The sequence below is a fragment of the Glycine max genome, chromosome 16 (genome assembly GCF_000004515.6).
Source record: "Glycine max cultivar Williams 82 chromosome 16, Glycine_max_v4.0, whole genome shotgun sequence".
Taxonomy (NCBI): domain Eukaryota; kingdom Viridiplantae; phylum Streptophyta; class Magnoliopsida; order Fabales; family Fabaceae; genus Glycine; species Glycine max.
The window spans coordinates 1,982,605-1,996,385 of record NC_038252.2 but is presented as its reverse complement, the minus strand read 5'-3'; the positions used below and the strand labels follow the sequence as shown (position 1 = coordinate 1,996,385).

Genomic DNA, 13,781 nt, shown 5'->3' with positions numbered 1-13,781 from the left:
ATCGTTTAATGGCAGGTAATCAAAGTCGTGAATACCTCTTAAGTACAAATATGTATCTTGTTTGGGAATTACTTTATGTTGACGATATTATAATTGTGTTCATCTCTCTTTTCATAGACATTAAACAGGTGAGATTATGAAACTTTTTGTACATTTAAAAAGAGATTCACAAAATTTTCACATGAAAATTTAATTTCTCATAATATTTATTCAATTCCCATCCCTTTTGTTTGCTTGAGAAAGCTATATATGGATCTAACCATGTTATCTGTATGTTATTGTTCTCGGGCTATGGTTTCTGTATACTTAGCATATTGAGCTTGCGTTAGGTTTAGATTATTTTTTTTACATGTTGTGTTAGGTTTAGATATTCAACAATAGTTTTGTATAATAGCAGGTTTGAACCTAGAATTTTATATAAAGTATTTAAATTGTTTACTATTAGGCTTACGTTAGTAGGTTTCAACAATAGTCAATACATCTTTTTGAACCCTTTAGATTGACCAATTACATCTTCTGCCTTTTCTTTCTATGCGCTTAAGACCGAAAGGTTGTGTATCCTCTGAACGATCTCCAACCAATTAATTAATTTGATTGCATCAAACCATGATCAAATCGATTCAACCAACGATATTCTGCTATGCTCGGGGATTCTCCACGATAGCAAAAACTGAATTCCAATCCTCGAGGGGGTATCATCATAACAAGTAACTTGAATACACTGTCTAGGTGACCTCAAACCCTAGAAGAAACCTATATTGCAACACCTTTAAAAAATTTACCATTCCTTAGTCAGGGTATGTTGTAGGCATTATTTAGTTTATTTGTATAAGTAATTATTATCATTAAAACAAATACAACCAGCAGCAAAATAGTTTTTACAACTAATATTCTTCCTCTAACGGCGCCCTTAATAGTTTAATTTTAACAAGCACATAATTTTGGCTGGATAACTTGCTTCGATGATCAAATTTGTTTCATACACCAAATGTAACCGTTCGAAGCAAATTAGAACCTACTATTCTCTTAACTTATTTTGGTTTTTAACAAAAAGAGAAAAAAGAATTTTACATTTTTGAGAAATGAATTTTCACTTATGATATTAATCACGCTGAATCCATTGTAGACCCGTTATAATTCTTTTAGAACTGACCGTAGAGCTATAGATAGATGAGACTTGAGAGAGTATAAAATAAAGTTTAAGATTCGGTCCCCCACTTAGTGAATCCCCATGACAAAATGTGTCATTTAGGTGTAGACATCGTTGGACCCATCCATCTTCCTTTGTGAGCTAGAGGGCAATAACCAAACGTAAAATCTTGTTTGTCCCACTTTGTTTGGCCCAATAAAACACTAAACGACCCACGAACAAATTTGTCCCCTTTGTTATGTTGTCAATTGCATATTTGAGCTCACCTTATTTCACACTCCTTTCTTTTTGTTTTTTTCTCAGTAAAATTTTTTCACTTGCCTTTTTTTTCTTTCTAACATAAAAAGGATAAAGTATATGGGATGAATATGCCGGGAGAATTTTATTTTTTTTTGTTTAATGAGACTCAAATAGGATAAAGACTCAAGCTTCAACTGGTGTCATGTCATTCATATTAATTTGATAAACCGATAGGCTTTTGGTAGCATAAGTTTTTTCTCTTCTTTTTTTCATGTCTTTGGATAAATCTTTACAAGGAAAAGGCTAGGGAAAATTCTTTCTATATTTTTAGTTATGACTTTTTATAAGGGAAACAGTAGTCTTCGTTTTATCCTTAAGCTGTGAAATAATTTTATTAATTTAATTCATACGATGCCAAGTTTTTATAAGACTATGCTTGGATATGTGGAAAGTGACACATTTCAACAATTAAAAACCAATAAATAGGTAACAAATGTATCTCAACCTAATGTTTGGTCACATACATTGATTAGTGTTCTTATCAATAATGTCCGCTATGTTTGCAAGAGGTTGGTAGATAGTGGTTTCTCTAGAATATCATTATTCTTGCTTTAGTCTTTAGAACTTTGATTTGATGTGCAAATTCACAGGACAAAACAACGAGCAATCCGAAAAGAAAAAAAAAGAGAGAGAGAACGAAAGAGAAACAAGGACAATTCTAGAAGTAACATAAAAGATCATGTGAAATCATAATTTCCCTCAACTCGAACTATATATGAAGTTAATTAGAAGTCATTTACATGTGAAACTCTTTTTATTAACACTAGTTAATTAGAAATTTTCAATAGATATTACAACTTGTTACATACTATGTTTGTTTCTTGGAATGTCACGCTAATGGTGACCAACATGAAACCTAGCCTTGTTGCATGGTTTTAAGCTGTTATGTTGATAATAATTAAGATTATCCGGAAAATTAAACTTAAAACGCATAACCAGGTGATTTAGAAATATCGATAATTTTGGTAATTAGGAGTCATTGTATGTTACTCAATTTGGATAGAGTATTCAATAGGGGATGAACTGATCTTGGATAAAAGCTTTGATGGGCACAACCTGATGAATGCATTGAACTATCCACAATTGAGTCCAATACTACTTTATCGTCCCAACAAAGAGACCACCACTAACGTCTAGGATAACTAGCATTCCGTGATCCTCGGCTGTTACACATGTCTACACTCTGAATTGTCCATCTTGCAAATGTAAGGATTGTATTGTAGGGCATGATCCTATATAAAGGTAGTAACCAATATTCATTTTCGAACGGCATGAGAGTGTTTATATAAGTTGTTTGATTTTAAGTAAAGTTGTTTAAATTTTTTTCTCACTAAAACATTGTGAAGTTGCTTATATAAGTAATTATTGTTTAATAATATTATACCGTAAAAAACATACTTTTAAGTATTGTAGGACCTATAAAATTAATTTATAAACTCATTTTAACAATCTTAGAATAGGAGTTAATTTTTGTTTAAAATGTTTAAATCTATATAAAATTATGATAAACAATTCATATAAACAACTATATATTATAGATACTCTAATAATATTATTTAGATTCTTAATTAAGTTGAAAGTCACGTTTACTTGACTCTCATAAGTGCCTGTGAGTAAATTTTCAATTTAATTAATTTTCAAGATTACACAAATCATTTTAGTTTTCAAAATTTTAGTTTAGTTTTTTATTTTATTTTTTACTATCCTTTTATACTAAAAAGGAATAACTAATATAGAGGGTCATGTTTGATAGATAATATTATCTTTTAAACATGTGATTAGAAATTTAATATTTGATGTTTGCATATAAAAAATATTTATTAAAAGAAACCTTTAAATGAATCTCACTGCTTCAAAGCATTAGTCATTAATTGTCGGTCAAGAGATACTCAAGTTAAAAAAAAATGAAATAAAATGAATGTCATTTTGGAAAGTCAAGGACAAATTGAAAATTTTTAAATCCTAAAGACTAATTTGACGATATACTCTACTAGAATACTTTTAGGTACTCGATCACCTCTCCGCCCAATATTGAATCTTTAAAAACATCTAGCTTTCACTCAGAAAAAGAAGACTCGAGAACAAGATTCACTAACTTTAATCTTTAGAAGATTAAGCTAAACTATTGTAAAAACTCACCTTCTACAAGATTCATATCATTTGTCCTTTTGTGTTTTTCGTTCCTTATCCTCCCATAAAAAAATGACACTTAGCAAAATAATAGCAAATAAGAGAGAAAGTTATTTTTCAAACCACGTATCGTTTTTCTATTGAGGGAATAGGAAAAGGAAAATCAAATGAGTACAGGTAATTTATATCCTTCAAGAAGAACTATGAGGATGATTAGTGTCCTGTGATAATGACATACTGTTCAATTTCGAAATGCTAATTCAAAATTGTGGATATACGGAAAATTCAGAAGCACAAATTTCTTCTGTTATTCGTGAATACCAATAACTCTAATAATGCCATTTAAGGAGCATATTTAGTAACTTTCCCAAGGATATTAAATTTGCAATAGGATGCTGACTGAGAATATATCCGATCATTATATTTACCTGTTATTATTATTGTCTGTTTCCTATAATGTTATACTTATATAGAGGCTAGTAACCTTAGACTTTTGTATTAATTGTTGCATGTGCATGGTTTTAGGCTGGCTATGTCCATAATAATTAAAATACTTCGGAAAGTTCCAATTTGGCACGATTATTTTCAGTGATTAGTAAATACCAATAATTCAGCTTATCTATGTAATCCTATAGATGGTAGTAAAAGACAATATAGTCTCTCTACTAGGTAGGATTGTACATGCTAAGTTTCTCTTGCGTGTAGAAAATTAAAATATCAGCTGGCTGAAACAGACTTTCTTGGATTTATACCCTAATAATTGCAAAAAATGGCATTACTTAGAACTTACTGGGTTGATTGTTCATCATTAAATGTGTCTCAAATCTGCGAGATTTGGGGGATATGCCACATTAATTGGTAGAGGGCCTAATTAGATTAGATACTTCGAATGGTCGAGTTCACCAAACAGACACATAAGAAAGTAGAAAATGTTGTCATGGGACGCTTGTGTCAAAATCAGCAAGGAGGGAACATTAAATTCGTACACTTCATCTTGATCATCACTAATCTTTCTGATTAGCCTTAGGACATGTCTTTCTGTTCTTTTTCTAAATGCACTGTTTCTAACAAAATTTATTTCCCTTACAGACATACCCTCCATTAAATATATAACCCAAGAGTGCATGAATGAAACCTTGCATTAGTGTTGAACCCCCACAATGCCTTGTTTTATCAGGCAATCACATCATTAGTCCATATAATTTAATTGTTAAAATTGCAAAGAAAACAATGTTGCTCAACTTGATACGTAGATCGCTTTCCTTGTCATCATTATATGCTTGGAAATACTTGTATGTACTGCGCTAACCACCCAAAAGGGATGGGTATTAATCAAAGAGATATTTTGTCTTCATGCAAAAAAAATTGTATAAAAAAATTATACAACAAAAAGAGAGGGAGGAAGAAAAAAAGAAAAAATGAGACAAGACCATTTATGTAATGGTAATATTTGCATAATGATTGAAGGATACGCCTCAACTTTAAACATTTCGTTAGCACTTATTATTTATGTCTCTGTTTTTATATTATATTATATCACCTATCATATTATCATCTTTATTTCTTCTCTTGCTTTCTCTCACTTGATATATTTTAGAGTGAAGGTATGAATAATCATTTTTTTTAATACTATTTTCTTAGTCTAAATGAAATAGATATTGTAATATGTCAATGTCACAATCCTATCAATATGTGTGGTCATTAGCCTCAAAAACACCTACTGAGAGAATCATTAATTTGATCCTCATGGGTCGTGGCCTCAGATACACAGGTTTTAAATACTTGGCATATATAAATTAAGGTTATTGTCAACTAATTTAATTAAATCAGAAGGAACTACCACACGTACGGCCATGAAACAGCCTTGTATAGTTGTATATGCAAGCACCTAGCATTATTCTTCTAGATGAAGTAATCAGATTGAAATGGACTTGAAGCATGGAATATTGGAAAACATCTTAGTTTGAGTTCCCTTATCCGAACAAGGGAACCACAACCACCCTTTGGTCCCTTGTGCTTGGATTTGCTTTTGGGTCAGTGTCTCTGTCTAGTGATAGGCAGGGCAAGCCTTAATTAGGGATATATAGAGGATCGTGTTAATTAGGCCATACTTGTGGCTGTTTTTTGGTTGATGTATATTACTACTATTTATTTAGCTTAATGAATTAATTGTTGGCAAGTCTTTGTCAAATTCACTGCGAGAAAAGGTCTAATTGTCTCTTGGGCTCCATTTGTTCCTTCAACCTTCTTAATGACATGAGCCAAATAGGAAAAACAAGCTATAAGCACGGTACACGCAAGACTCAACATGTTTAATATTTGTTTGATCTCAGCATTTACTCAATTTTAAAGACCATGAAGTGAACCATGTTTAGACAACACTACCTATCATTGACAAAAAACAATTTGTGATCGTTGTCTCATTTGGTGTCATTACTGTCTAGCACATGATCCCATAATCTCATCCATACGTCTAATCTCATTTCATTTCACTTGTGTTGATAAGTACAACAGCCTTTGAATAAAGGAAGATAGTATTTGGAACTTGTTAAAAGTGAATACGTGAAAAAGTCTAGTCAGAAGTGAATGAGAATATACACTTTACTATTCAGTTTTGAAAACGATGCAAATGGTAGACTAGTAAGTAATCAACATATAAAAATTTGTTGGGATCCCTCCTTAATTGGAGAGGTTCTAGAAAATTCTAGAGCTTTCTAAAATAGTGTAGAATTTTCTAGAACGTCTTGGAGAACCCTAGAGTAGTGTAGAACTCTCTAAAAGCTTGTGGAAGAATGTGAAAACCTCTAGAATATTCTAGAGATGTGTGGAACCTTCTGAAACCTTATGGAAGGGAGTAGAAGAGTGTAGAGACTCCTAGTATGTGTGAAGCATTATAAAGAATTAATCTCCACAATTCATTGTGGAGGTGGAGTAGTATAAATAAGGGTAGGAGCCTTCATTCCTAACGGATTCAAGTAGAGAGTCTCTCTGAGATAGAAGATAAATAGCTTGGGAATTCTCTATCTTCAAGCTTGAGTAAGCCTCTCTAAGAGAGAAGATAAATAGCTTGAGAAGTCTCTATCCTCAAGCTTGAGTGAGCCACCGTAGAGTGAGTCGATTCCAAGACAAGAGTGAATTCACTCCTTAGAGTGAGGAAGCTAGAAAGTTAGAGAGCCTCTTTAAGAAAGAAGATAAATAACTTGAAAAGTCTTTATCCTCAAACTTGAGTGAGTCACCGTAGAGTGAGTCGATCTAAGACAAGAGTGAATCCACTCCTTAGAGTGAGAAAGAGGCTCTTTGAGAGAGAAGATAAATAGCTTGGGAAGTCTCTATCCTCAAGCTTGAGTGAGTCACCATAGAGTGAGTCAATTTTGTAAACACATCCTTGTAACCCTACTATCATTTTATATAGTGGAAGAATCTTCATATTGGAGAATTATAATCATGTACTCTCATTACTACCTTTAATTACTAAGTATCTATCTTAACTTCACGAAGTCGGAAAGTCCGAGTTTTCCCAACAAAATTTCCTCCACGTTGGACCAGAAAGAAGAACATGCAGCAGAAAAAGGACTTCTCACATATTACACTAGTGCCATTATTAAACAAATTAGTTGTTAAATACCAATGAAGAGTGTTGTTGTTTTTCGGCTGATAATCTAGTAGCGACCAATGCTTGATTAGTGTTTAAATAAAAAGTTAGATGTGACAATTTATACACAAACAAATCTTTATGCTAGTGTCAAGTGTTTTCATCTTTGACAATATATATACAGTACCATCCATATCTGTATTCGTGAATCAATACCGTATAGTATGTATAAAGTTGATGATAATGATATGTGTTTTAATTAACCTTCCACAATCAAATTAACTTAATTGCTTTAATCTAATTCAACTGAGATATATCTAGTTGTCAAGGAAGCATTATTATTGCAGTCCTCATTCATAGTATACTACCCTGAGTAAATAAGGCATATTCTTGTTATTAAAAAAAGAAAAAACGGGGGAGAAAACCTAAGTCAGAAGGAACAGAAACATGAGTATCTTTTTCCATGCCCTCCATACAATTGGAGTTGTCAATGCAATATTCATTTTGTTTCCTAAAAAGTTGGAACAAGATATTCAATGGATTTGGATTCTTACCCAATGCAGGCCACCACACTCGGGCCCGGTTAAGATGGTAAACGTGCGAGTTTTGATGAACTCGCCATAATTCTTATCCTTAGGGCTCACTACTATAGTACAAAAAAATTGTTGATAGTTCTTATCCAAACCAAATGTGTTCAATTGGTTTAATTGAAAAAAGTTTCTTATTATAGTTGAATGGATTTTGAATCCAATTTTACAATCATGAAGAGCCAATTTGTTTAGCTGAAATAATTTTCTTACCATGATTGCAAGTTTACAATGACTTAAATTCAAATCCCATGTTCTTGAACCAGAATTTAGAGAGAATAGAAGTTAATTACCTCTGTTTATACAAATGTGCAAAGGAATAAAAAGAAGAGGAGGGGAATAAAGTCTAAGTTGACCAGAATAGGATAATTGAAGACCATGGTCAACTAAATTGATTTTTGACTTGAATGGTTATGGCCAGCTTTATGTACACAAAAAATGCCGAAAATATTGGTGATAATAATCATTTTGAGACCCCTTTACCTATCATACCATCATGATGGTAACCAATTTCATTGAAATGGGGCAAACCCACTTTACATAAAACCAAATTCAAATGGACCAAAACGGGAAAAAAAGATTAACAAAAAGCATAGTGATAAATAAAACATTCCCTTGTGTAGGTTCTAAATTTGCGTAAGATGTACCCTCTCTACTGTCAATTACATATATAGTCTAAGTCTAAAATACCTCTTCCTTGAAAATTTTACATATAGATCAAATGTGGTCCAATTTTGTGACAAAGAAAAAGAGTTTGTGGTGCAAACCATCATAGGTGGAAGGTGACGACAAGTTGAAAACCTAGCGTTGCCCCCACCCATAGTAATGAATATGTCACTGTGCATAAGATCAGTCACAATTGCCACGGAACTGGAAAGCCTAGGGAACCATGTACTTTGTGTAGAGCCAGATCAGGCCAAGGTTTTTGTCTATCACTGAATAGTGCCAAATTGCCAATATCATTCAAATTTTAGTTTAATTGACAACTCCTGCATGATAGATAAATGACTACCCCAAGTTGCAAACTCAAGCACTTGACGTTCTGTTCACGGAATTCGTTGAATAATAGTTATATCTTGTAATGGTAGCCACAAAATCTCATGCTTATGGGTTGAAGTCACGGATTATTTACTAAAAAATAAAATTGTGACGATGGACTAGTATCAAAGGAGACAATATCTTGGATCCGAAAATCCTAAAGTTGAGTGAGTGTGATGTCGAAACATATCTACATGTTTATATACAATATACAATATAATAAATGGGCAGAAAATGAAAACGAAAAAAAAGGTAAAAGAAAAAATATAATAATCGAAACACGAAACACGGCTATCAACAGTACTTGTTGCCTTCGTGGGAGAGAGATGGGATTGTTACAGCAATTCCTAACGCAACGCGATATTAAATTATAGGCCCCACGAAAATACTCGTTCAACCATACATGACATTGATTAGACATATAGTTACGTCGAAGCTATACACTCCAGAAAAATCAAATTAACATTTGGTCCATTTAAGCTTCACTGTGTCGTATATAGCAACAATCCGTAATCCGTTACTTACAATTATGAAGTAATCACGTGTGCTAACTTGTCAATAGCTAAACCCACAGTAGCATGAATGTACTAGTGTACTATTACATCCAGTCTTTAGAAAACATTTCTTTTTAAATTTGTACTACAAAATAAACTTCATTGATCTTGTCTCTTTTTATTTTAGTTGTTAACGTGAGATTATTATTAACGGTGGGGAATAGTTGTAGAGGCAAACTTAAAAAGCTCGTATTAATTTGAGCAAAATATTTACAATGGAAATAGATATATTTTCTAATTTTTGCTCGATAACCAAACAACTTGAGACTAGTCAACTTAATAAAAACAAAGAAAAACAAAAAAAGAGAACAAAAAAAAACCCTGATGACCCCATTGTATAGAGACAGAGCCATCTCAAGCTTTCTACCTTTGATTCATCCATTCGCTTGACATTTAGTGGCTCCAAAGGGCCATGCACTTGCCACATGCAAAAGCAAAACAAAACCTCTCTTTTTTTTTTTTTTCCTTCCCATTAAAACATTTCAAGTTAATAACGTAGATAGGCTTAATTATATTATCATTAAGTGCTTAATCCATGCCTAGGGCGAACTTTAACAATGAGTGGGTTAGCCATTTCACACGAGAGCCTCAGCACCTCCGTTAGATCAACCTTGGCTTCATCAGACGGTAGCCATTCAAACTCATGCAAAAGCCAAGCCACCCAGAAGGTTACGGTGCTCAAACCCAAAGTCTTCCCGGGGCATGTTCTCCGACCCGAACCGAATGGAGCGAGTCTCAGATCCGACCCGAAAACAGAAAACTCGTTTTCCAGACCCATGAACCTCTCGGGCTTGAACTCAAGTGGGTCCAGCCACACCTCCGGGTCCCTTGCTATGGCCCACATATTAACCATAGCGGTGGTCCCCGCAGGCACGTGATACCCATCAATGGTCGTATCAGTGATGGCCAAGCGGGCCCACGAGAGAAGCGGGCCCGGCGGGTGCAGCCTCAGAACCTCTTTCACCACCGCCGCAAGATACGCCGTCGCCGCCACGACCTCCTCCGTCAAAGCGCCACCCCTAACCACCGCGTCCAACTCCTCTTGTACCTTCCTTTGCACCTCCGGATGAAGCACCATCCTCGCCAGTATCCACTCAATCAAAACCGCCACCGTGTCGGTCCCCCTAAATATCATTTCCTGTCCCCCCCACAAAAAATAAAAATTAACATTAACCTCACATTCATTTATTTATATCATGTACTATGCAAGGTCAATTTTTTTTATTCGTGATGGCAGTATATGACATTTTGTTCCATTAATTAAGCTAGACTAGACTTTTTTAACAGTGTATAAGGTCAAGTTTATTAAAACACATGGACCAATAAATAATTTAATTTATTATAATGTTAGAAAAAATTGGTAAAATAGCCTACTTACCCAGAGGACAGCAATCATGTCGGAGTGAGACAATTTATCGGGACCTTGGAGAGAGAGCAAAACATGAACGAAATCGCGGTTGGTTTGGGTTGTGTCGGCCTGGTGGTCGGCGATGATTGAACCAACGAACCGGTTCACTTGAGGGACTAATTTGGAGCAGGTGAACCGGATTTTCTGTAGGTCAAAGTCTTTCAGGAAAGGGATATGGTCTCCCCAATTAAGGGTGCCCAACAAGTCATAGCCTTGTTCCACCAACATGGATAGCTCGTCCATTGCGGTGTTTATCTCGTCAAGGTTGTACTTTTGTCCAAACACCGACCACATCATGTTGTTCAGTGACGCTCTCTTGAGCACGCTGCGGATTCCGAAACCGCCGCTGCAACGGTGATTTCGGAATGAGTTTGTCATTTGGGCGGCGATTTCAGCGCGCTGGAGCTCGGAGGCTTTGATTTGTTTGGGGCAGAAGAGGTGCGTGGCGGCGATGCGGCGGAGGGTACGCCAGTAGACGCCGTAAGGGGCGAAGCCGATGGCGCGGTTGAACATGAGGCTGTAAGCTGATTCCTTTATGGGACGATCAGCAAAAGTGGAACTATTGAGAATCTCTTTAGCGACATCGGGGTTGCACGTTACTATGGCGCGTGTGTCACCCATGGAAAAAGCCATGAGCCTGGTGGCGTTGCATGCTTCCCCCGCCGCAGCAATACGGTGGTGTGCGAGGGATGTCATGAGACTCATACTCCCAATGAAAGGGTAGCCTCTAGGACCAGGGATAATCATTTTAAGGTTGATGTTTGTGTTGGTTGAGGTGGTTTTTTTCCAGTAATTAAAGTAGTAGTATTTGCCCCAAGCAGGACCACCAGGGTGAGACCAGTAGAAGAAGGTCATGGTGAGCCAGAGAGTGACCATGATGATCAAGAGTGACCATGCAATGTTCTCTTGAATGCATTTTGAGGCTAAGGCCAACACCCACAGGCTTTCAATGTGGGTTGACATGGTAGTGAGAACTAGAACAACCAAATATGAGAGTGTTTGCTAATAGCCAAAGAGATAGAGGAAGAAGGGACTAGACTTGTGAGTTGTGAGTAAGGGAGAGGTTGGTTTGAGGAATATATATAGGGAGAAACACTCGAGGGATTGGTATGGGAAGTAAAATCATAAACGGTTATTGGTTATCTTATGTTACATGTTTCATACGAGAAGGCGCACATACAAACACTAAACTAAACGGATCGTACACAACGGGAAAAAAATATTAATAATAATAATAAGGAATTGATTGATTGATAATAATAACGTAATACTAACATTGAAAATAATAAGAAGGGACGTGTATTAATTATTGTTATTGTGATGTTGGTAACGAGTAGTAGGAGGAGTATGATTTATTTAGTGGGGGGTTATAAATGAAATTAATGGGGTAGCGTTATTTCGGGGCAAATCTTTAGAACTGCGCCGCCACATATGCAAGACGAAATCTTGGAAAAAGTAAGTTCCTAGATTGGGTCTGGTGATTAATGCACGCGCCATGGCCGCTTTGGTGTGTCTTTGTACCCATTCCCTTTTTTTTACCTAACCTATTTCTCTTTCGCTTTCCCTTCAACACACGAATATATATGCTTTAGGTCTCCAATATAATTATGGGTGGGTAAGGAAGTCCTCCCCTCTAAGCCCCTTCACATTCACATAAGTTTGTATTGTTAGTGGATTGGATTAGTCCGTCCTACATTTTTATACAATTTAATATATTGATTCATCTTCATCTCGTAGATTCCGTGAGTTAAACTGGCTGATCCACAAATCTAATTTAAAAAAAAAAACAAAATTCTAGAGAAAGAGAAGGACCTTGCGTTACCTTTAAGAGAGAAAAATAGAACGCAAGTTACACACGCTGTGAGGAGGGGACAACGCCGGCATCACGGTGGTGGTTGTGGCCGTGAGGCACGGCATGCGATGCAAAAAGAGTGAATGTATGAATATTATTCGTCAAAGTCAGCAAAGCTCTTGTGCACTTTTTATTCTTGAGAGATAATCAAATCAGTTAGGAATCTTGTGCATTACCTTTATAAAATATAAAATTAACCACCGTATCAATAGTTGTTGTTTTTAAACTAATGATTATTATTACATTAAATTTTTTAAAACTGCATTCTGATTGACTCTTTTGGAGAAAGACCAACTTAATCACTTAAGCATTCATACAAATAAACTCAATGCTTGGAGGATAATGGTTGTTATTAGGCACAACCTGCCCCTGAATGCCTTCACCACCCCGAGAACGTGTTTATACTACTATATACGACGCCAAAACTGTTGAAATGTGGTGACAGAGTTATTAGAGAGGCATTGCATTCTAACATGTGGGATGGTGGATCCCTCCAGTAACCTCCACTACAATAACATGCTTTTAGGGTACGTACAGGAAGTTGTTGGTTTACATCTCTAAAACGAGTTGGCCATCCGTAAAAAACAAAACATTAAAAATTTTAGTAAAAAAACATTTCAAATTGATTGATTTTATCGTAATACATTTAAGTTTGATTTCTATTAATTATTAATAATATCAATAAAATAAACAATAATAACATGTAACATGATATTTTAATTAAAATTTTCCTTTTCAATAAAATATGGACTACATAATAATATTTTAATAATAACATATCACATCTTAATCCTTAAAATTTATGATTTTCGACTTTCAGGTATGATTGTGAATCTTTTTATTATTAATTTAAGATGTAAATTTTTTTTATCTTAGATTCATCTTCATAAAAATTATATGAAGTTATTAATGTTAAACAAAAAAGACACAAAAAATTACGTGAAAAATGAGTCAGCAACTAAAAAAATTGAATATGAGATTCACTTTTAACATGATTATCATTAACTTTTATATCTATAATCAATTGTAAAAAAAAAAAAGAGATTTTTTTGTACCCCACAAATTTTGGGGTTTTGGTACACTTAGCTTTTAAACCGATAGTTATTAAGTTATGCTGCCATGTCTTTATTTTGATATTTAGTAGTAAATTTACTATAGATTTCAATTTAT

The 13,781-nt window shown here is 34.7% G+C and overlaps 1 protein-coding gene across 1 annotated transcript; it reads right to left on the bottom strand.

Annotated features, from left to right (window-relative positions):
• Positions 1-9,560: 9,560 nt before the first annotated feature.
• Positions 9,561-12,137, bottom strand: LOC100815292 (cytochrome P450 78A3-like). The gene is made up of 2 exons (XM_003548167.5): positions 10,730-12,137; positions 9,561-10,489 (listed from the first exon to the last, which is right to left on the bottom strand). Exons 1-2 carry the CDS (start codon positions 11,720-11,722, stop codon positions 9,872-9,874), a joined length of 1,611 nt encoding a protein of 536 aa, XP_003548215.1. The 5' UTR covers positions 11,723-12,137; the 3' UTR covers positions 9,561-9,871.
• Between the last annotated feature and the right edge of the window lie 1,644 nt (positions 12,138-13,781).